The sequence below is a fragment of the Chrysemys picta genome, chromosome 15, assembly GCF_011386835.1.
Source record: "Chrysemys picta bellii isolate R12L10 chromosome 15, ASM1138683v2, whole genome shotgun sequence".
NCBI classification, from domain to species: domain Eukaryota; kingdom Metazoa; phylum Chordata; order Testudines; family Emydidae; genus Chrysemys; species Chrysemys picta.
This window is the reverse complement of record NC_088805.1, coordinates 26,356,275-26,378,281: the sequence shown is the minus strand read 5'-3', so window position 1 is coordinate 26,378,281 and position 22,007 is coordinate 26,356,275. Positions and strand designations below refer to the sequence as shown.

The 22,007-nt window shown below is 37.0% G+C and overlaps 1 protein-coding gene across 10 annotated transcripts in view; it reads right to left on the bottom strand.

Moving 5' to 3' along the window:
* SBNO1 (strawberry notch homolog 1) overlaps positions 1-22,007 on the bottom strand; it is a 42,000-nt gene that overhangs the window by 6,086 nt on the left and 13,907 nt on the right. For 6 of the 10 annotated variants that reach the window (XM_042852518.2, XM_065568066.1, XM_024101387.3 and 3 more), the window contains 24 exons: positions 21,065-21,165; positions 19,607-19,703; positions 16,749-16,909; positions 16,427-16,560; positions 16,184-16,274; positions 13,719-13,880; positions 12,861-12,996; positions 12,676-12,781; positions 11,796-11,949; positions 10,451-10,633; positions 10,084-10,181; positions 9,773-9,924; positions 9,172-9,369; positions 8,466-8,636; positions 8,185-8,354; positions 6,561-6,692; positions 4,215-4,350; positions 3,344-3,456; positions 3,170-3,241; positions 2,486-2,585; positions 1,643-1,717; positions 1,159-1,305; positions 974-1,068; positions 628-720 (listed from right to left, as the gene is read on the bottom strand). In XM_042852518.2, coding sequence (XP_042708452.1) covers positions 628-720; positions 974-1,068; positions 1,159-1,305; positions 1,643-1,717; positions 2,486-2,585; positions 3,170-3,241; positions 3,344-3,456; positions 4,215-4,350; positions 6,561-6,692; positions 8,185-8,354; positions 8,466-8,636; positions 9,172-9,369; positions 9,773-9,924; positions 10,084-10,181; positions 10,451-10,633; positions 11,796-11,949; positions 12,676-12,781; positions 12,861-12,996; positions 13,719-13,880; positions 16,184-16,274; positions 16,427-16,560; positions 16,749-16,909; positions 19,607-19,703; positions 21,065-21,165 — 3,077 coding nt within the window. Of the gene's footprint in view, positions 1-627; positions 721-973; positions 1,069-1,158; positions 1,306-1,642; positions 1,718-2,485; positions 2,586-3,169; positions 3,242-3,343; positions 3,457-4,214; positions 4,351-6,560; positions 6,693-8,184; positions 8,355-8,465; positions 8,637-9,171; positions 9,370-9,772; positions 9,925-10,083; positions 10,182-10,450; positions 10,634-11,795; positions 11,950-12,675; positions 12,782-12,860; positions 12,997-13,718; positions 13,881-16,183; positions 16,275-16,426; positions 16,561-16,748; positions 16,910-19,606; positions 19,704-21,064; positions 21,166-21,578; positions 21,624-22,007 lie in introns of all 10 variants that reach the window. The other 4 variants (XM_065568061.1, XM_065568064.1, XM_065568062.1 and 1 more) reach the window with 1 other exon arrangement.

Here is a 22,007-nt window from a genome sequence, read left to right as displayed (position 1 = left end):
ATTATTTTGTAAGTTTAAACATGGGCAGATTCTAATTCTATATACATATTGGTTCACAACTAAAATGAGTACAGAATTAACCAATATGATGCAACAGGGTGTGTATTATGGTCTAGTAATGACATGCCTTAATGATAGTTTGGCACGAGGTGAAAGATCGGGGCACTGGCTTCCAAGAGGTGTCATGATTACCATAATCCACACCCTAATGTCTGAGATTATACACTGTTTTCCTTGCATGTAGGATGAGCACACACATTTTAAGATGAATACCACTTAATACTAAGTGTATGGTTACATTTGATACCTGTCCTGAATATCTTAAAAGTAGTGTTTTGTCATCAGTGCTTATGATTAAAAAAAGTTACATAAACCACAAAATCATTTTTAAAATGAATGTGCTCATTTATAAAAATCTGAAAGCATTTTGCTAAACTGAATAAAAAAGTGATTGTACTGGATTGAAAATAAATTAAAATCTTAAAGTTCTGAATATATTCACTTTACACACTTAATGTGAAAGAAATCAAGTTAGTGAAGTTTATTGGGGCAGCCCTAAAATTGTTCTGTTAAAAAAAAAATGCAGCTGAGAAATATGAACAGAACATTTTAATAGTAGATTCTCACTTGCGAAGATAAATAAAATCCGTCATCTGGTCCAGTTTGCTCAGCCCAAATCTTAGTTGCTTCTTCCCAAGACATACCTCTTTCTACACTGATCTACAAGAGACATTAAAACAAGGATGTTTAAACACATTTTGGAACAGTTACTGAGATTACATACAAACAATTAAGTCAAAACAATTAACAGTGCTCTTTACAAGAAGACAAGGAACTTCATTCTTTCAGTAACAGGTTTACAAGCCTCCATAGTAGGATGCCAAGTCTCAAATTAAGAACTGAAGTTTCAAATTAAGGATTTTCAAGGGCAACTAAAGTTATGGCAGTTTGAAGAAACATGGAATTAACTTACTGTGTATAATTCTACACGTCCAGAGGTAGAGTATCCCGGAGTTAAAAACTTCTTAGTATCTGCCTTTCTGACCTTCTCATCTCCAGACCCAAGATCTTAAAAAAACCAAACCAAGAACGGAAGAATTTGTGTAAGAGAAGCAGATTAAGGAGCAGAAAAAAATTTAAGAAATTTAATTGACTTACCTAAAATACCCATGTCATATCTTCCATTCTTTTTAGCATTTTGTATAACTGCATTTAACGTATCCGAGAAATACTGGAATAAAGCATTCTGCTGATGCACCTCCATTCCCAGAATTCTATTCAGGAACTTTCCTATATTGTTGTAATCTAAAAAGAATCACATATGATGTATAAAGTGCACAGCTTAGGAGAGAGAATTCTGGTAGAAGTTAAGTCCTAAACTAGAATTCAAATGTTTTAAAAATTAACTAAATCAAATTTCTCAAACGATCAAAGCAAAACATGTGGTTTTGAAATAAAGCATACACTTCTTAAAGAGATTAACTTCAAATCTAGACATAAATGAAAGAAAAGTTTCAGGTGCCACATTTACCCCCAAATCTCACTGCCAGGTCTGTGGTTTTATAATCACAAAAGTGATTTCTGATGTGACAATAAATTATACATCAGCTATCAACATTGACAGATATACCAAAAACAATACCTTTGTCAAGTGTCAGAATTCCTGATCGGTCTTCTACATTTATTAGGCCCACACCTATTAATCCTTGCCGAACATCTAAGGGAAGAAAAAGTTACAAGGACTGAAGCCACCTTTGTCCTGTCCTCTGAATAAGCATATCATTGCCAAGAAAATGAAAATAGCTAGGAAACCAATATTTGTGTTACCTCTGGAGCAGCAGATAATCCCCACTCCTGCCCCAAAAATCCAATTCCAAATCTTTGCACAACCCATATTATATAAAATTTGTGACTGATCCATATGCTAGGAAGTCACGATACAAAGCCTTAGCTTCTGGTCCAGTCGAAACATGGGTAGAGAAGAATACCAATATTACTACATTTTTGATCAACCAAAGAGCAAAATAAGCTTTTTAAAAAGGATGACAATCAGGCAAGGTTTTTAAACAGTTGCTGGTAGTACTGTGGTTAAATAGCCATAACTAGACAAGATTGTAGCATTCCCTGAAATTGGTACCCATAGGAAAAGAGAATTTAAAGAGAATTTAACTTCAAATTTTCCTATGCATACAATAACCATACATGTTCCCTTAAACATTTTTATGGGAATTATATTCAGCTGTATTTATCATGGGGGAAATGGATCTCATGTTTGGGTTATGAACTAGTACATAAAATTCACAAGTTAATTTAAACAAAATTAGAAGAACTGTACTGGTAATATGAACAGAATTAAGCCACTTGATATTAAGAATAATTCTTTACATTTAAACCTCACTCACTACCATTTAGAAAAACAGAAATAAGTGTTTTTGAAAAAGGATGACCAAAAACTAGAGGCTAGAAAACAGTGAATTACAATTACCTTTAAAAAATTCTCCAGGATAGTCAGCAGGTGGGGACACCATTGGGGAATCTAAATTCACAATGGATTTCATAACTATCTCCAAAGCATTTCTCCCATACTGTATCAAGAAAAAAGATTAAGGTACAGTACTGTAAAAATTTTGCATATGGGTTAAGCCTCAGAATCATAGTATGCATGCTGATATACACCATGGGTTAAAGAACTCTTTTTAATCCTTGCCTGAATATAATTTTTCCATTCATAATCCAAATTACAAACAACCAAATTAGAGCATGGAAGAAGAAAATGGGAAAATTCTAATCAATGTCTCAGTTTAACAAGATGTATTGTACGGTAATAGCCCAGTCTGTTAATTTCTCCTTAACATGCTCATTTCCCAAGGTTCAGGATGCTCAACATATTGACTGAAAGACAGCAAACTGCTTAGGGTTAAAACATGGAACTTTACCTGGTAGATTAAGTCATCTATATATGCTGTAATTTCACATGGCACTTTCTAAGCAGAGTACAACATTCCCGCCCCAAACAGCAGGCAGAGAGCGAAGCAAAATGCAACAGTTCAAAAAAGAATGAGGGGGGGGGGGGGATTCCTTCACAGGCAGTTTTTCATTTTGCCTAGTATAAGTATTGTTGCAATCTGTTTTTATTTAAAAAACAAAACAAACAAAACAAAGATGTCACCTTGTTGTCAAAGTTGAACCTGCTAAGGTCTCGAGTTTCTGTTGCTCTTCTGTCACCGTGAGTGAGAGCTCCCTGTCAAGACAATATCTTTGTAATTAAAACATACAAAAGATCTCTGTACTGAAAAATAAACTCTGTACACTGCTTTAACTGAGCTATATGTAACAGTCTTACCAAGCTCTCTAATCTTTTGGCAACTATAGATGCAAATCTTTGCTCTCCTGCCAATTCGGAAATTAGGAACACATACTCTGGTGCAGTAACTTGGTTTGATCTGTGAGTTCTTCCTGTGTATTTAAAAGTGAGAAAAAAGTGTTACAAAAACCAACCAGGAGCTCCATGGAACATTTGATGGGAAAGTAGAACAAAGTCTCCTCCAGAATCCTAAACAAGCAATTGGGAGAGACTGATACTTTTGCCACTCACAGACTTAATACATTCTTAAGTAGAGTCAATGTGATAGGGACTAAAAAAATTCAGAAAAACATACTATTTATACCAGTTTTAGACAAATCCTGTAAAGAGAAACAAGTAACTGCTATGCACAAAGGAGAAATGTTTGTGGATGCACATACTATGAAACAAGGTATACTACCAATTTTGCTTAGGCTTTTTACACTATGCCTACAGGTAAAAATTCTACTGAGGGGCATAGACAGTTGGCCTTACTATGGGATGGGCAGAGGGGTGGAGCTTAAATATAACTAAATTTAGCAATCCTGCTGCTCCACTAGCAAGACAACATTTAGAAAATTGTTGATTATGCTGTAAATACTACTATAAAACTATGTGCAGATGAACATTACCAAATGCAACACTCCAAAATTTCTGATTACTTCTTGAAGATGCACAGAACATGCAAAACAACTAATTCTAGCATTTACAAATCTCTGTATACACCACCCTTTTATTCACCAGAATTAGAGAGAGAACTCAGCACTTAACGAACAGAATACTCCATATTATACCAAAACTAACCATCGACATGCCCGGTGCAGAAGATTATTTCTGAACTTGATGAATTAAAACACAGACATTAACTCACCAAATTGCTGTATTGCTCTATCTGCACTCCATGGTAACTCCAAAGTCATGTGCACTCTCCGCCTCTGATTTTTAGCTCTACGGTCGGCTTGTAATGAAATACCTGAGCTGGCAGCTTCTGAGATGATGGCAATGTTCTTTTACATAGAAGAAAAATTAGAAGTTTTAGACCAAACCTTAGTTTCCAGATCTGTGAAAAAACAGCTGATTTTGGAATTGCCGATTGCTATGTGACTGGAGCTACACCACTAGCTTTGGTACTTGTCACATGGAGGGTGGGGGGAGGAGAAAGAGAATCAGCTTTAATTTTCTTGCATTTAGGCTAAACAAATGCTACAGGCACACAGCCCTTGAGAGAGGAAAGGGGGTTATCAACTTTACTTCCCCAGCAACTCCCTCTTGCAGTTGGAGAACAGCAGGGATCTGCATCCAGTCCTGCCATGGCAGAGGAGTGGCTCCTGTGATGTAGGCCAGCCCCTCATGAAAGAAAGGGAGAAAAACTCCTATAGCAACTAAGGTGGCATCTGACCACAAGCAATATAAATTATAAGGCTGCTGCACTGGATAAGGGTACCTTGATAGCCAAGTACAAAACCATTTTGGCATTTGATCCTCAGGTGAAAATACTCAAGTATTTATAAAACAGGATAAAAGATTTAAATATTTACATGCAACTTGTAACAAAACTGCAACAGCAAAGTTAAGTTACAACTCACTCAAACAATTTAGTGAGGGTAGTAAGATAACAACCAAGCTAAAAAAATAGGCTCTCTGTAGTCTGAGAAGTTACTTTTAACAGTAGTCAGTGTAAAACTTTCAGATGGAAAACATGATTTCTCAAGTTGGTCTTTGTGCATCTCACAGGACTGTGGGTATAGGCAATATGGAGAGGCTCTAACTTATGAATATTGTATGAGACCATTAATTAGAGCATTTACTGTATGAATATATTGATTTAGTTTACTAGCAGGCTGTTGGAAAAACAAGCAGGAAGGCAAGACAGGGACTCCATACGAGACACCTCCAGCCAAACACTGAGAGGAATCAAAAGACAATGCCTGAGCTATTAAATGGGAAGATCTTAGCTCCTTGGCTCCAGCCAAGTTAACAGCTTGTTTTGCAAAGGCTGGGAACCAAAAGGTCTATCAGAGCGACAAGGCAGGTAAGAAAATATTTTATTGGACCTACTTCAGTTGATGGAAGGTACAAGCTTTCAAACTACATAGAGTTCTTCAGGTCTGGGGGTGTTGGTTCCTCAGAACTCAAGAACTCTGTGTAGTTTGAAAGGTTGTACCTTCCATCAACAGAAGTTGGTCCAATAAAATATATTGCTTCAACTACCTTGTCTCTCATATATCCTGGAGCCAACATGGCTACAACATTGCAAAAGGCCTACAAACAGTTAAAGTTGCTCAATCTAATGTGGAAACAGTAGTTGGCAGCTATTCATGGTGGGACAGACACCAACCTGTGGGTCTGAAGAAGTTAGACCTTCCTAAGCTTCCAGGAAGCTGGTAAGCCTTTAGGTAAGACAGACAGACAGAAAGACAGACATGTGGAACTTTAGTTTTAAAGCCTCTTTTCTCTTGTTTTGTTCCTACTGTTAAATACTTTGATTTAAAAAGGCTGTTTTGAGTCACTAATGCACTGGTTAGAAGCTCTCAGAGGGAAGAACTGGAGGTACATGAACCCAGCCAGATCTGTTGGGGGTAAGTATGGTTGAGCCAGTGTCCTGCAGTGCAGAACCCAGTCTAAGACCCGGAGAAGCTGCATGATTCCATCGCAGGAGAGGTGAGGTGGCCTGAAACATAAGCGGCTGCACTCAATGCACTCAGCAAGGGGTCAGAGGTGCAGCTAGTCCGATAACTGTGTCCCTGTTTAGTTGAGGGTCAGCTATATCACTCAGGCCTCCACAGCCTCTACAACAGGGGTGGGCAAACTATGGCCCAGGGGCCACATCTGGCCCTCCAAACGTTTTAATCCAGCCCTCAAGCTCCTACCGGGGAGCGGGATTGGGGGCTTTTCCCGCTCTGCGTGGCTCCTGGAAGCACGTGTCAACTTGAATTTGAGTCTCCCCTTTTAAACAGAAAAGACTTAAAGCTACAGGTTAAATTCCCATTCCCAGCTGAAAAAGCCTGTTGACCTTCAGGGCATTCCATAGAAGTCACGTATCTGACAGAGCTTTTAGGAGCAAAATGGGTATATGATTCTCTGGATCAGTTAATTTCCATTATACTGTGCTTGGAACGGCACATTTTAATAGTCTAGCACCTACAGCTTGTGGACAGACCTGCTATAATTTCTCCAACATAAAACTATTCCTTGAAGTTACACAGAAGTAGTTTACCTTGTCTCCATCCATGAATCTCTGCTTTTCTGTGATATTTAGAATTTCAACAGGTACATCAAGTTCAGACCTTGACTCGTAAGATATGCTGCCATCATCATTGCTTACAACTCTCCCTTTGCGGCCTGTCATCTTTAAAACAAAGGAACATTTTTAACCTTATCATAGAGGTGCTGAAATGATCGAACATGAAATTACTTCAAACATCAGTGCTATTTATTCACACACTATCCTTAGAGGACAGCAAAAGAATTCACTGCAAGTACCGAAAGACTAAGATACATTTTATAACTGAAAACTGCCTGATTGAGGCAATACTGAGCGGTGCACAATACTCCTATTTGGGAATAACCTTGAGAATCAAAAAGGCAACCCAATAAAGCAGAGGTTACCAATCTTAGTGTTTTTTTATTGCCTGATAATGGAAGCATCATTAGTAACTAGAGAATTTAACTGTTACTGTAGTTAAGTCATGGAACTCGTAAGTCTAAGACCTTGTCTACACAAACAATTAGGCAGCAGCAAGTTGCAGTGTGAATTTACTCTGCAATAGCCTGCCACGGTCTGTGTGCACCCTCCCGATGCATAGAATCACAGAATCACAGGACTGGAAGGGACCTCAAGAGGTCATCTAGTCCAGTCCAACTGCACTCATTGCAGGACTAAGCATGTTAACAGAGTGCTTTGATCTGGATTAGTCCCCTTTGAACAGAACTAGCTCAAAACATGTTAACAAAACACCCTGCTGATGTGCGTTGTCCATAGACAGCTAGACTGTGACTGGATAGTAATGCAAGGTAGATTCACACACCAGCTTGCCGTGATCTAATTCTTCATGTAGACAAGCCATAATATTTAGTAAATGGAAGTATGGAAAGCTGTGAAGGATGATAGCTTGACACTGTGCTCCCTGGATCAGCAGCTAGGAACATCACAGAAATGATGCTTGTAAGGGGAGGAATTTAAGAGCACTGAAGAAAGGAACTAGAACTCCAAAGAACTTCATTGAAAGTAACAGGGTCTCTTCTGAACTAAGGGAACAAAGAATGTTTCTGCTGGACAGACAGGTAAGTCTACAGGAGAAAATTTTCTTATTGCTAGTGAGTAAAAATGTTGCCCCTTATGTGAAGCTTTACACACATGCCCTCCCTGGTCCTCAACTCCACTCTGAGTCCTCCCTGCCTGGATTTTTGGGAGAGAAACCTGGAGTTAAAAGAGAATAGCACAGTCATATGTTGCTACACACAGTATATCAGCTTTAGCTAACTAGTCAGGAAATTAAGAAACAGTACAAAGACAGACAGAAGCCAGCATTTCTTACCTAATGAGGAAAATCCTAACAATTATTTTAACAGAAAAATAAAATCAGAGTTTTTCCTCAGTCCTTATCTATTCAGATCCCTTCTCTTCACCAGCCTTTACATTTCGTTCTATAGTGTTGGGAGTTATAAGGACCTGCAAGACTAATGAACTTATCAGCTTAATCCTCTAATATGCAGCTCACATCACTACACGTCTTGAAAAATAGTAATACCACAATCAGATTTCTAAAATACATGTAAACATTGAGTGAAATGGAGGGAAACAGCAAATTCTTCACTTGCAATAGTCACACTGGACCTACCTCAGCCACATTCTCAGGACCACCAAGTTCATCTATAAGTTCATCCAAAGTATTAGGAGGAAGGTCTTCAGCTAGTTTTTCCAGTTTATCAAGCAATTCTTTTTTCATCTGCTGGGCTCTTTCAACAGCATCTTGACTTGTTACAAAGCTGCTGTTAGTATTACTGGTAGCTGAAATTTATAGACAAAAACAATTCCTTAAGAAGTTAAGCTTTTAAAAATGTTTTGCAATTGTTTTGAAAAAGTAGAGAGACTCTAAATAATTCCAAAACTCATTCATACCCGATGTATTGGTACTAGAAGCAGTGGTAACAGCAACGGAAGAAAAACTGCTAGGTCGTTTTGATCCAAGACCAGAAGCTAATAAGGCACTCTGAATGGAATCTGGGTCTATACTTTTCTTCTTTTTCTTGTCTTTATTTTTCTTATGGTCTTTTCTAATTAACCAGGGGTCTGAAGTTAAAGAAAATATTAAGTAAATAATCAAGACACTTCCCCCATTTTCAAAAACCTTAAACATTCCCAAGTACAATGACAAATTCTATGTCATAAAAGCAGTTTAAAAAATACTTTAAAAAGATATGTCAGGTACAGCTATCATAGGTAAACCACTCAGCATAAAATGACAGTTTTACAACTATTTAATTTCAGGACCTACACCTCTACCCTGATACAACACGCCCCGATATAACACGAATTCGGATATAACGCGGTAAAGCAGTGCTCGGGGGGGGGGGGGGGGGGGGGTGAGAGCACGCACTCTGGCAGATCAAAGCAGATACCGCATTATAGGTGAAACCGTGTTATGATTTTTTGGCTCCCAAGGACAGCGTTATATCAGGGTAGAGGTGTACTTCTTCACATTATACATTTATAACAAATGTCCTCTATTTTGCCTCATACTGAAGTCAAATATAACTTTATTTAACACATGTAATATTCAGAAATACAGCTAAATTCTTAATGAAGAGTATTTATGTTATCTTACCATCTTCATCATCCTCACTAGATTCATCTCTGAATGGGTTGAAGTCATCATCATCTCCAGAACTCAAAAACTTAGAGCTCTCATTGTCACTTTCTTCGTTGTCTGAGGCATCAGACTCGCTTTCACTCTCATCGGAACTGCTCCCAGCGAGGCCACTTGTTTTACGAGCTTTCTTGGTTTCTCTAGTTATTTCCTCACCTATTTTCCCCCAAAATAAGAATGAATTTAGAGATCTGTAGTCTATTTTTCACAGTCTGTTTTCATACCTCTGCAGTGACCAGGAAAAAATGGAGTCTCAGTACTGAAATGGGGCTTTTGGGTGAATCGTAACTGAAAGTACATGAATTTAACAATTTAAATCTTTAAATTTTTTGGTGAGTCACGAAGGTTGCAACTTTCCTGCATATCTATACTATCAAACAGATCGAAGGTGAAAGATTTGGTCCTCCAAGAACCAGATTCCATTAGCTGTCCCAATCGTTTCCATTTGCCACCCATAAAAAGATTCTTCTACAAAGAATCTTATTCTGTGCAATTCTTCAAGTGCTGCCATTACCTCAATAGTATAAGAAATACATAAAAATAGCAGCTTACACTTTACCTTTCCGTTTCTTTATTTTATTCTCCTTGCAAGGACTGTCCCTAGGTGAATTGTTATTACTTTGAGCAGTCAGATCTATTCCCAGCAAACTAAAAAGCTTCTTCCTGTCAGGAGCTGGGAAATGCTTCTCAATGAGAGACTGCAATACTCCTCTGTGTAAGAAAAAACAAAATTAAGAATGAATGTTCCTCAGTCCAATTTTCATCTAAGAAAAAAAATGGTTATATAGCGACTTTTCAGTTCTCCCCCATTCTTTGGCACTAAAATTCACTCAGACACACTGATACAGTAGCAAAAAAAGGAAGACTTACTTTGCTGTGGAAACAAAGTCATTCAATTCTCCACCACCCTCCTCTAAGGCTTCTAACGTTCTTGCTTCTCCTGTGGACTGTAGTCCAATAACAACACACTGTAAAGGGGAAAAAAACAAATACAGTTAACACAAAGCCCTGAGATTCTGATAAAAAAAAAAGCATGTATTTTTACTTCTCGCAAGTTAGACAAACAGGGATTCACAATCAAGAACAACCTCAGAAAGCTGAAAAGCATGTCACCACACACCTTCAAAACACATTAGTACTAGGAACAAAGCCATTTGAACAAGTAATTTGGATGGTACTACACTTAGAGAGGTTTCCAAAACATTCTGAACTACTACCAGACTTAAAAACAACTTACTTTCCCATTCTTGATTTCTTCTCTAGCTAGCTGTACCACCCTTTTGACTTTGGATGCTATGCAGAGGTACTTGAAAAATCTCTGGTGGGCTGACCAAAACTGACCCCACATAGACTTTTTCATGCGTTGCTCTGCATCAATAAGATCAGCTGATTGTTGAAATTTCTCTCTGGCATTCACCCACTGAAGAAGAAATCGAAAGTTTTACATATCACGCCTTTCAAAGTAGACAGATACATTTTACTGTCACTAGATACGTAACAGCCAAAGAAAGAAACATGTGTAGTCTTTTATAGCATTATTAGAATTGAAAAGCAATGGTGGACAATAGAGTACACAATAATGAATGGTCCTCTGACAGAAGATCCAACACCAAATAAGTATATAGCAAAACGTTTCATGTGAGTGAGCTAAAGAAACACTGTTCTGAAAACCAATAACTGCCTGCCAGAAACTAGGGACAAACTATGAAAAGCGACTGTTATAATCAGGATAGTTTTGTGCAGCAGAATTAATGCTGTGAAGTTTTGAAAAAAACTTACCAAGAAGGTTGGCTCAAGAGAAGTACTTCAGAAATCAAACTTGAAGTTAGACCTCAGAAAGCATTAAACATGCCTTCATTGCAAATTTAAATATAACAATCATAATATCTCAACATAGATCTTGGTATTTTTACACATGCAATTATGTACACTATTTGTTCCATTCAATTATCCAATATAAGGTACAAATTTCTACAGTTTTTCTATGTAGAAAAATTGTATTAGTGTATATATACCAAGTAACCAGAAAAGACCATTGCAATAGCCAAGAGTTAAGTGAATTATAGAAACTTCAACTTCCTTGTTTGTAAAGATGGCTCATTAAAATTAGGAGTTATTTTATTTTTAGTACAATTCAACTCAATTTGAACTAAAATTTTCATAAGAAGTTTACACAATTTTATATGAGAATTCCTTCTGAAGATTAAGAAGTCTGAATTTTTATAGTGATAAGTCATTCAGACTTGTTATGCACAAGCTGGGGAATAAGTAATGTAATATAAATCTTGAAACCTGTTGTGATTTTGTAATGACTCATTTAAAAATGTTTCTGAAGTAAATTCTTTTAAACTTTTATATTCCAGAGTAGGAGCAACTCCCTTCTCCAAGGAAAAGGGATATGTAATGGAACCTTCATACTAAAGCAAAGCTAATGGACTTCATTCTTTTCCTATAACAGCAGCATGTGCTGTATAATCAGGACACTATGCCTAGTCTGACAACAAATGATCTCCATCCATTATGTTCTCAGCCTCTACTAGTTCAAACTGTCATGAATATTTAAAAACTGAATAAATTCTTACCAGTTTCACAGATTTATTATACATTTTAATGTAGTTCTGTGAAAGTAGAACTTCTTCAATTTTGAAGGTCACACCTGAAAAGCTTAACTGTCTTGCTATGTACATTCCTCTCAGTTTCATATCCATAGCAACTATTTCCATGGCACCTACACCTCTGAATAAAAACAAAAAAATACAAAGTTGTTTAGAAGTAAATGGCATATTTAAGTACACTATGAAAAATAAGAAACTAATATTTATTCCATACAACCAATGAGCATGAGCATTACAGTTGTATGATTAAACACAAATCAGAAAATGTTAGAGATAAGGTTGCATGCACAACCATAACTCTGCCCTCTTGTGAATATACCCTGCAATATGATTGTGTAGATAATTCTCACGCAGCCTATCTTTCGAATAACCTAACACATCCATGGGTAGCCATCTTGTAATTTTTTTCCATTTTTATACTTACATTAATTTCATGCCAAAGTTACAGTTATCTGACATTTTTTTATATGCATTTCTCCAGAGTGTGTTAAATGAGTGCATTTTCTGTTCATTCAGTTACCCATTTATACTGGCATAAGAGACAAATTTGGCTCCAACTGCACTTCTCTAATTGAAAACCATTCTACCCCAAACTTTTCCAGCTGTAGAGTGCTTTAGAAAGTTAATTACAATTTTTTTTTTTAAAGTATATCCCTACCCAAGCTCCATTTACTTCATTTTTTACTAAAAAGTTAAGAAAGGTTCACTTTTAGACACAGAACAAGCCTGAAAGAGTTTCAGGAGAACTGTAAGTGACTGAAAACAGGGTTGAAATGGAAAAATGGAAACCATAATGCAGCCACAACTATAGCTGTTCTTGTTACAATCCTTTAAGACATTACATTACCTTCTTTCAACAGCCTGAATAAAGTCACTGAATTCCCTAAATGGGGTTCCTTCACCCCATATTCCCAGACGGTTCATGTATGCCATATTTCGTGGCTCAGACGCACCTGAAAGGAATAGCACATACTGTACCAATGCCAATAAAAAGTCAGTTTTCTCTAAACGTCTGCATTAAGTAGTACTTACCTGTGGCACTAGCATAAACAACTCTAGCCTTCGGAAGTTTATTCTGAAGCTCCAATACAGCTAAGCCGGTCTTTGTTGGTTTTGAAGAACCAACAGGACACAGATTCTTAGCTTTGTGACATTCATCAAATACTATCTGAACATTAATTAAGGAATAAACATGCCATCCTACAGTCAATATAGTACAGGGTCTTTAGAATGGAGAGGGATTTTTTTAATTGATTTTTGCAGTGAACTCTATACTTTCATTAGCTATCAGTTTTAACTAGTAAATGTTCTACAGACTTCAGTCAAAAAAAAAAGCCTAGTCAAATTTTTCTAAGGCAATGTCAAGACATTCAATTTTAAACTATTCAAATATACAATTACCATAATGTTTACATGTATTTTTGGAATGAATTCTCTTGAAGTACTATGCGTTTCCTCCAAAGATTTTACAGGAAAAAGCCATAAGAACTGGAAAGAAATTACGTATAATTTAACTAAGAGGTAAGGTTTCTCATGACCATATTCCAGGCTCAACCTGCCTATTTAAACACCAAAACCTTGATTCTGATCTCATTCTGGTTTACATCAATGTAGTTCATTAACTCTATTGAAGTCAATCCCTGATTTACACCAATATAGGACCAGAATCAAGCTGCTAGTTGGTCACATGTACAGTGTGCTACATGTTTTGAATAAAGCATTTAGAAAACATTTGTGGTGTCTGATATATTATATAGTTTCAAATTAATGAAAAACATCCTTCCTAAAACATAACCGTAAATAAAATGTACACGGCTGTCTTGCACCAAAAGATGTGTTTTATATTATGGTTTAATTATTTCTGTTGCAGACTAAGAAATGAAAGGATACAACTCCATCAAAGTCATCGCCACACCAGTGGAGAAGCTGCTTTAACCTGGTTTTGTATTTACCACCAGATTGACTTTCACCAATAAGAGAAGAGTATGTGGCAAAAATTACACCTTTCTTTACACTCCCATTATGTTTGGAAGAAATTTTTCCATATTTGAACTGCAAGAAAAAAGATAAAGTTATATTTTAGTAAGTTACAAAAATTGGTCTGTCCACATCTTAGTCAAGAAGAGATACCCCACAACCCAAGTGAATACTCAAAGAGTGACATTGATTGAAGCACTGATTCGGCATTCCTTACATAACAGTGAAGTCACTAGTGATTTCAATTTATAGGATAAGGTCCCAATTTGCAAACTGGGAATATGGTTAAGAGGATAGTATGGTGGTTCTCTTGTAAGTACATCATGGAAGGTATAAACTTCCATGGCTGCAGATTTTACAGTTTAGGCCCCTAATTTAGGGGTTTCCCCTAGTGTAAAGCCAAGATGTGTCATGAATCAGAAGCTGCTCAGCATTTTTTTTTCCCCTTTTAAGTTGAATACAGCATTTAGCCAAGAGATCAAATTTATTTACAATAGCTACTATAAATGAATTGTCTTAACATTCTAAAAAGCAACGATTTACTCATCTGTCTCCTACAGTCATTGGTCCAACAGACTTTAAAAAGAGGAAGCAAAATCATTTCAAGTCAGACAGTGAATATGACCAGTAACAGCACTTAGCTCTTACATAGCAAGGCATTTATCATTAAAAAGAAAAAAGCAATACAAATGCCAAACTCAAAAAAAAAAAAAAAAATTGAAGCAATATTCCCTGCACAGCTCTAAAAGGACTTCGTCAGAAGTTAAGGGCACTATTTATGCTTGAAGTTAGGTATATATGGCTAATTATTTGCAAGTTTAGAGATTAACTGAACAAAATCATCTACATGGCACTTGGAATTATAAAAATGTAGGGTTGGAAGGGACCTCAAGAAGTCATCAACTCCAGCCCCCTGCACTGAGGCAGGACAAAGTAAACCTACACCATCCCTGTTTTTAAAAAGTCGCCAATGTTGAGGATTCCACAATCTCTCCTGGAAGCCTATTCCAGAGCTTAACTACTCTTAAAAAGGTTTTCCTAATGTCTAACCAAAAATCTCCCTTGCTGCAGATTAAGCCCATTACTTCTCATCCTAGCTTCTGTGGACATGGTGAACAATTGTTCACCATCTGCTTTATAACAGACCTTAGCATATTTGGAGATTATTAGCAAAGTCCCCCCTCAGTCATCTTCTCTCAAGATGAAACACACACCCAGCTCTTTTAACCTTTCCTATATGTCAGGTTTTCTAAAATGTATTTTGTTCTCCTCTGGACTCTCTCCAGCTTGTCCACATCTTTCTTAAAATGTAGCACCCAGAGCTGCATCCAGCTGTGGCCTCACCAGTTCCAAGTAGTGGGACAATTACCGCATGTGTCTTACATACAACACTCCTGTTAATACACCCCAGAATATTAGCCTTTTTTGCAGTTAAGTCACATTGTTGATTCATTCAATTTGTGATCCACTTCAACCCCCAGATCCTTTTCAGCAGTTCTACCACGTAGCCAGTGACTCCCCCATTTTGTAGTTGTGCATTTGATTTTTGCTTCCTAAGTGAAGTACTTTGCACTGATATTTATTGACTTTAATCTTGTTGAATTCAGACCAATTTGTCAAGCTTCTTTTGAATTCTAATCCTGTCCTCCAAAATGCTTGTAACGCCTCCCAGTTTGGAGTCATCTGCAAATTATATACATACACTCTCTATCCATTATCTAAGTCACTAATAAAAGTACTACAGTACCAGACCCAAGACTGACACCTGAGAGACCCCACTAGATACACCCTCTCAATTTGACAGTGAAACATTGACAATTACTAGGAGTACGGTCTTTCCACCAGTTGTGCACTCACCTTACAGTAATTTCATCTAGACCACATTTCCCCAGTTTTCTTATGAGAAAGACACATTATGCCTATGTCAAAAACCTAACTAACATCAAGCTACATTACATCTACTGTTGCACCCGTATCCACTAAGCTGGTAAACCTGTCAAAAAAAGGAAATTAGGTTGGTTTCACATGATCTGTTCTGGACAAATCCATGCTGGCTACTTCTTATAACCATATTATCCTCCAGGTCCTTACAAACTGATTGTTTAATCATTTGTTCCAGTATCCTTCCAGATATTTAAGTCAGCCAGACTGGTCTATAATTCCCTAGATCCTCTGTTCCCTCTTTTAAAGATAGGTATTTGGCTTGCATTCTTTTCCCCTCATTGTTAATATTAATTGTGTTGAGTATCTGGTCACCATTAATCTGGTTTGTTTCAACATAAAATTTAAGAATAGTATTAAACAGTAACATGCATGTATCATCACACGAGCATACCTAAAGGTTTGTCTCAATTGTACATAGTAAAAAGTTTCCACACCTTGTTTAAGGAATGAACCAAAATATTTTTTGCGCCAATGTCCCTCAAGTCTCTTTCAGCATCATATTTCAGATCATTTGACACACTAAACCTGGATACAAAACAAAAGGGCATATAATCTGTAAAATTATTACAGCAAAAGACCAAAAAAGCCATAATCCAAGACTTTTGTCCAAAAAAGCTTACACTAACTTTAAATACTGCAGTAACTACAAAGTTTACCATCACAAATAGTTAACCTACCATATAGCTCTTTTTCTACTCAACAGGTAATTTTCATAGATTATTCCAGCTATGGTCCTTCCTTTTCCTACACCAGCACCATCACCTATCAAGAATCCAGCTCTGTCCCCATTAGGCAGGAATGTTTCATGTTGCTGTGAAAGAAAACATGTTTTAAGTTTTCAAAAATGGATCATTTATAGATTCCGGCAGGGACAGAACAGTCCACACTATCCCCCTCCCACCCTTTCACAAGCTGATCCTGAAAGGCAAAGTTTAGTCCTTCAATGGACCTTTGTATTCTAAAAATAAAGTTTTTAACAAATACTGTAGTGCAACATACCTGGGCTGCATAAGTAATTGCTTCAAGTTGCAATGCCGACAGCCAACCATTATCAATACTTTCTTCAGATATTGATGTCTGATACCATACTTCAGGAGGGGTTACACTGGATAACGAACTTGTTTCTACTACTGGATCAGGATGACGTAGACCAATTTTTACTAGTTTGGGAAAAAACAGTAGTTCTAAACATAATTCAGAACAGTTTCATTATTGTTACATTAGTTATTTCAGAAGTGGATAAATCCCCAAACAACTTCCAAGACTAGATGTTTTTGGTTCATGATTAAGGTTAAATGCAGGACAACTCTAAATTCCTATGCTCTTTTGAATCCAGCTCCTCCTCTTAATATATGAAATGGTGTTCCTTTAAGAAAAAGTGCATTAATCCAGGATTTCATATAATGAAAGTAGCTTAAAGGTGACCTTCAAAGCTTTTGAGTTTGTTCACTTTCAGTTTGCAAGACTCGTGGTCCATGAAGATCCACTTCTGCTTTGTCAAAATCTCCCTTTTAAGTTAAAGCTACTGGCTCTGAGTTCTGCCTTCCCTCACAGAAAAGTCCCCTGAAGGACTTAAGCTCTGCTCTCTGATGAGATCACTGCCATTTTCCTATCAAGAACATATAAATAGCTTTCCTCAATCACTCTTTATTTACACATTATCTGACCATGTACGCAATCTAGCAATACCATAGCACAGAGTGTGGGAAGAAAAGAGTCTGACTAGGAGCAGCTCAGATTAGTCAGTGATTAGCACACATTTCCACTGGGTTTGTGATGTTACTAATCCTCAAAAAATGAAGTTACATGAACTGAGAGAAAAGGCACTTCCAAGACACACACTCCAAGGAATACAAGACAGAAAAAGAATTTTTAAAATGTTATGAGAACTTAAACATACGCAGTCATATGAGGGCTGTTAGAAAAAAATCCCAAAAGCTTTGCAGGTCACTTAAATAGACTTAATGTTATTGTATCATTGGGTTACAAATAGCAGATGAGACTACAGCAATGTCATCAATATGGGAGCTTAAGGGCATTTGAAAACTAGTTTCTGTTCTGTGACACGTTGAATTGCTTAAACTAAACTCCTGTTTTTCACTCATGTTGAGCTGTAATGAGATAGATTAAGATTTACAATCTTACATTCCTTGGGTTCCCACAGAATCTGTTACATACGTTTCAGTAAGATAATACACTTAGGAGTGCAATTTTACATTAACTGCCCAGAAAGTGTCATATGTCTTTCCAACACACTGAGCATAATGGGGGTAGCTCTTAAATCTTTTTATTCCAATGAGTGAACTCTTCAACTGAAAGCAGCAGTGAAAGCAAAAATAAAAGGAGATGACTTAGGAGAAGTGGGCTACTATAGTGCCACTGAAAAGGATAAGGTTTACTTTTTTGTAAGATTCAGGGAGGAAATTGGTGCCACATCCTGCTGTGGAAAAATAAAGGCAACCAGGATGAAAAGACAGTGGAAAGCAAAACATTTTTTGGACCCATATGCAAAAGAACTATTAATTTAAAGTTACAACATGGGGTGAAATCCTATTTCCTGGAGTTCTACAGAGATGATCTTATTGGTAACTTTTGCCCTTAAAAATATGAACATTTTAGTGGGGGATTGCCTTCAATAGAACAATATTTTCACACAGTATGAACCAGGGGATTCAAACACTGCTTAAAATAATGCTGTAATTTTTTTTAAAACCTATGTTAGGAACACTATAGGCTATTAAAAGTTAAAATTTTTAGCAATTTAATCTACTTGTCTTTATTTAGGTTCTATTTCAGGGGTCGGCAACCTTTCAGACGTGGTGTGCCGAGTCTTCATTTATTCATTCTAATTTAAGGTTTCGCGTGCCAGTAATACATTTTAACATTTTTAGAAGGTCTCTTTCTATAAGTCTATAACATATAACTAAACTATTTTTGCATGTAAAGTAAATAAAGGTTTTTAAAATGTTTAAGAAGCTTCATTAAAAATTATATTAAAATGCAGAGCCCCCCGGACTGGTGGCCAGGACCCAGGCAGTGAGAGTGCCACTGAAAATCAACTCGCGTGCCGCCTTTGGCACGCATGCCACAGGTTTCCTACCCCTGTTCTATTTACATGTCAGATTGGACAGAGAAACAAATCAATTAAGTCAGTTACTTCCATATTCTTAGCGCTGCAAAGTTTAAGTATCCATCTGCAGGATAAAGTTCATTTGCTTTAAAGACCATTTATTTCCGAAATAAGAGAAAAACTGTGGAACTATTTCTAGTAATCTTTGGTTCTATAAAAGCTGCTCAAAAAATAAAATTTAGGGCCAAATTTGACCATTCACTTAAATTATATACATGTAAACACCTCCCCAGCCAGTGCTTAGACCTAGGACAGTGACTGCCCAGTAAGCAAGTGACTGAAATGCTTCACTTGGCTAATAAGACAAAGCCCCTTAATACGAAGGCAACAGTTCAGTCCTGAGCAGTCAGGAACAACTGTTTATTTTAAAATTATGTGCATAGATGGACACAATTCTAAAGACCATTGGCAAGCCAAAGTTTTGGCTTACCAATTATGTTATTTTAAAAACTTACCATTGTTCATGAACTATTGATAGAAAGTTAAATCAAAAATAGTATCAGACCTGTCCAAGGCCAAGTTCAAAGATTTGAGTGTGTCTTTCAAAAGTTGACTGTTGCAGGAGAAAGGTATTTTCTCCACAAGAGCAAAATCTGGTCCCCTTTTAGTTATTTGATTTTGATGCATTATAAAGCATTACTAGTCTATCTTTGCATATTCTGTTAGGAATTTGGGCACTAAACCATTTAAAGAGTTTCAGTTTTTGGATGCAAACCGAGAGTCGTACATTTTATTGGCATATACTCTGCATATGTCTCTGCATGACCCATTTCTTCTTCATCCTCCTCCTCAGGTTCCTCTTCCTCTTTTATTACTGGCACTTTCTACAATAAAAATATATCTGCATTAGTCAAATGATACATTGCTGATGCTCAACATCCTAGAAGTGTACAGGCATGTGGCGTGGAAGCTAGAATACAGACATTGACATTAGTATTGTTTCCATAACAGTGCACTACCTGAACCAGAGAGCAAAAGAAACATTACAAGATTTCAGAAGGCTTCAGCCATATTCCTTCTGTAGGGACTCCCTTCACAGACAGTGGCATTCCACTGGATGCAAATATCACTGGAAAGTGAGTTAAATGATACTAGCATAGGAAATGTGAGCCAAAAACATAAAACCTGCAAAGCAGCGTGAGCACTCCAACTAAGCCAGTGGACCAACTCTTTTATAAAGCTTTTAGTCCAAAATATGCAATTTTAAAGTTGATTTTATGCACCAGTTGGCATAATTTTAATTGAACTTCAATTATCCAAATGTAATGAGAACTAATAGAAAAGAAAAGTCCTTCAAGTAAATATTTCTGTGAAATCTGTTGCAGATTTCCATTGGTTAAAGATTCAAATGACTTCAAAGTATTGGAAAGTATGCATATGGAATGCACCCACCACTGGGGTATCCCATATAACACCCAAAGAGATGACATTAGCCCATTATTATCCTGTGGCCCAGGCTACTACACGAACAGATGCCTGAAGTACTTTTTTTTTTTTTAAGCAGAAAAGAAACTTCCTCCGTGCCTGAAGACAAAACCCTTCAGCATCAGATAGCTCTTTTAATATTAAAGATCCAGACAGCTTCCAGGTACCATACTGGAGATCACACACTAAACTCATTTGAATCTAGTTCTCGTTGAAGTAAGATTTAAGTGCATGTTTCAATAGTATTAGTACTAATTATTCACTAAACACCCAGCATATCAATGGGAGAAGAAACTGAGTTTACATTATGGTCATACAACCCAATGCTGGTCCAAATTGCTACAGAAACATTAACAACCTCAAACTGTGGAGAGTTGTGTATCTGGTTGCATGACAGGGAAATGTATACAGAGGAAGCTTCCAACAGCAGAGCGAGGGAGCTGCACATCAACTTTGGTCAGGTAGGATACCCTTCAGCATGCACAATGGGTTCTTGTGAAAGATGCCTGACCTTCAAATGACTCCCACCCTAGCTCATATGGAAACTGTTCTGGAGATATGGTGGTCTGGTCTGCTTGGACCAACCACTCCACAACTATTGCAGCCAGGGAAAATTTTCCTTCAGAATCAGATATGCTATGTGGTTATGGAAACCTAGGAAGCTTCCATGAGCAACTGCTGAAACTAGCTAAAGACAGTTGGGGCCATTTATATGTAAAACTCACTTAAGAACCTATATCCATTCATTCTTACTACTCACCATAGTAGGTGAATAACTTCTCATTTTTACATCATTTACCCATATTCTTGTTACTTCTTTTGTAGAAGCCTCCTTCTTTACAGCACCATTGCTTAGATCAGCTACAAAAAAAATTAAATTTTACAGAAATTAATAACTTTCCTTACATTTTCTCTGTTGTATTGATTTATACATCACACAGTCAAGGTAGCTGGAAATGAAGATCTAAAATCTTTGACAGTACACTGACGTCCTCAAGAACAATAGCCAAATATATTTATCTACATAACTGTGAATGTGCCTGAAATTAGTCCTGTTGCCTCCTTCTGAGGGAGCCATACATACTTAAAGCTTTAGTTTAACCAGTACCATCATATCGGAGAGAGATGCGTGAGTCTATTAAGTGTAACTTAAAGAAAAGACACCTTCACCAAACCTCTATATAGACCATTTAATAGTATGCCGTCTCACGTGAGAGCGAAGGCAGTTTAATAGGAAACCACAAACCCAGTTTTATCAAGAGACGTGATCTTACCTGGTTTGGTGGTGTTTACCACCTTTGGAGACACTACAATTATTTCTGTAAGAAAGTCAACATGTTGGACTGAATTGTTTTAAATGCTAAAAATGGACAGCTACAAGACATTTGTTCATTTCCCTCCCTTTAGAATGTAATGGTGATGAGGGTCACAGTACAGATCTAAGACAAATATTATTTATACAAGGATAGATACAGTGGAAGTTTTAGAGTAGCAGCCGGGTTAGTCTGTATCCGCAAAAAGAACAGGAGTACTTGTGGCACCTTAGAGACTAACAAATTTATTAGAGCATAAGCTTTCGGATGCATCCGAAGAAGTGGGCTGTAGTCCACGAAAGCTTATGCTCTAATAAATTTGTTAGTCTCTAAGGTGACACAAGTACTCCTGTTCTTTTAGTGGAAGTTTTAGTTAAGGAGCTATCTTTC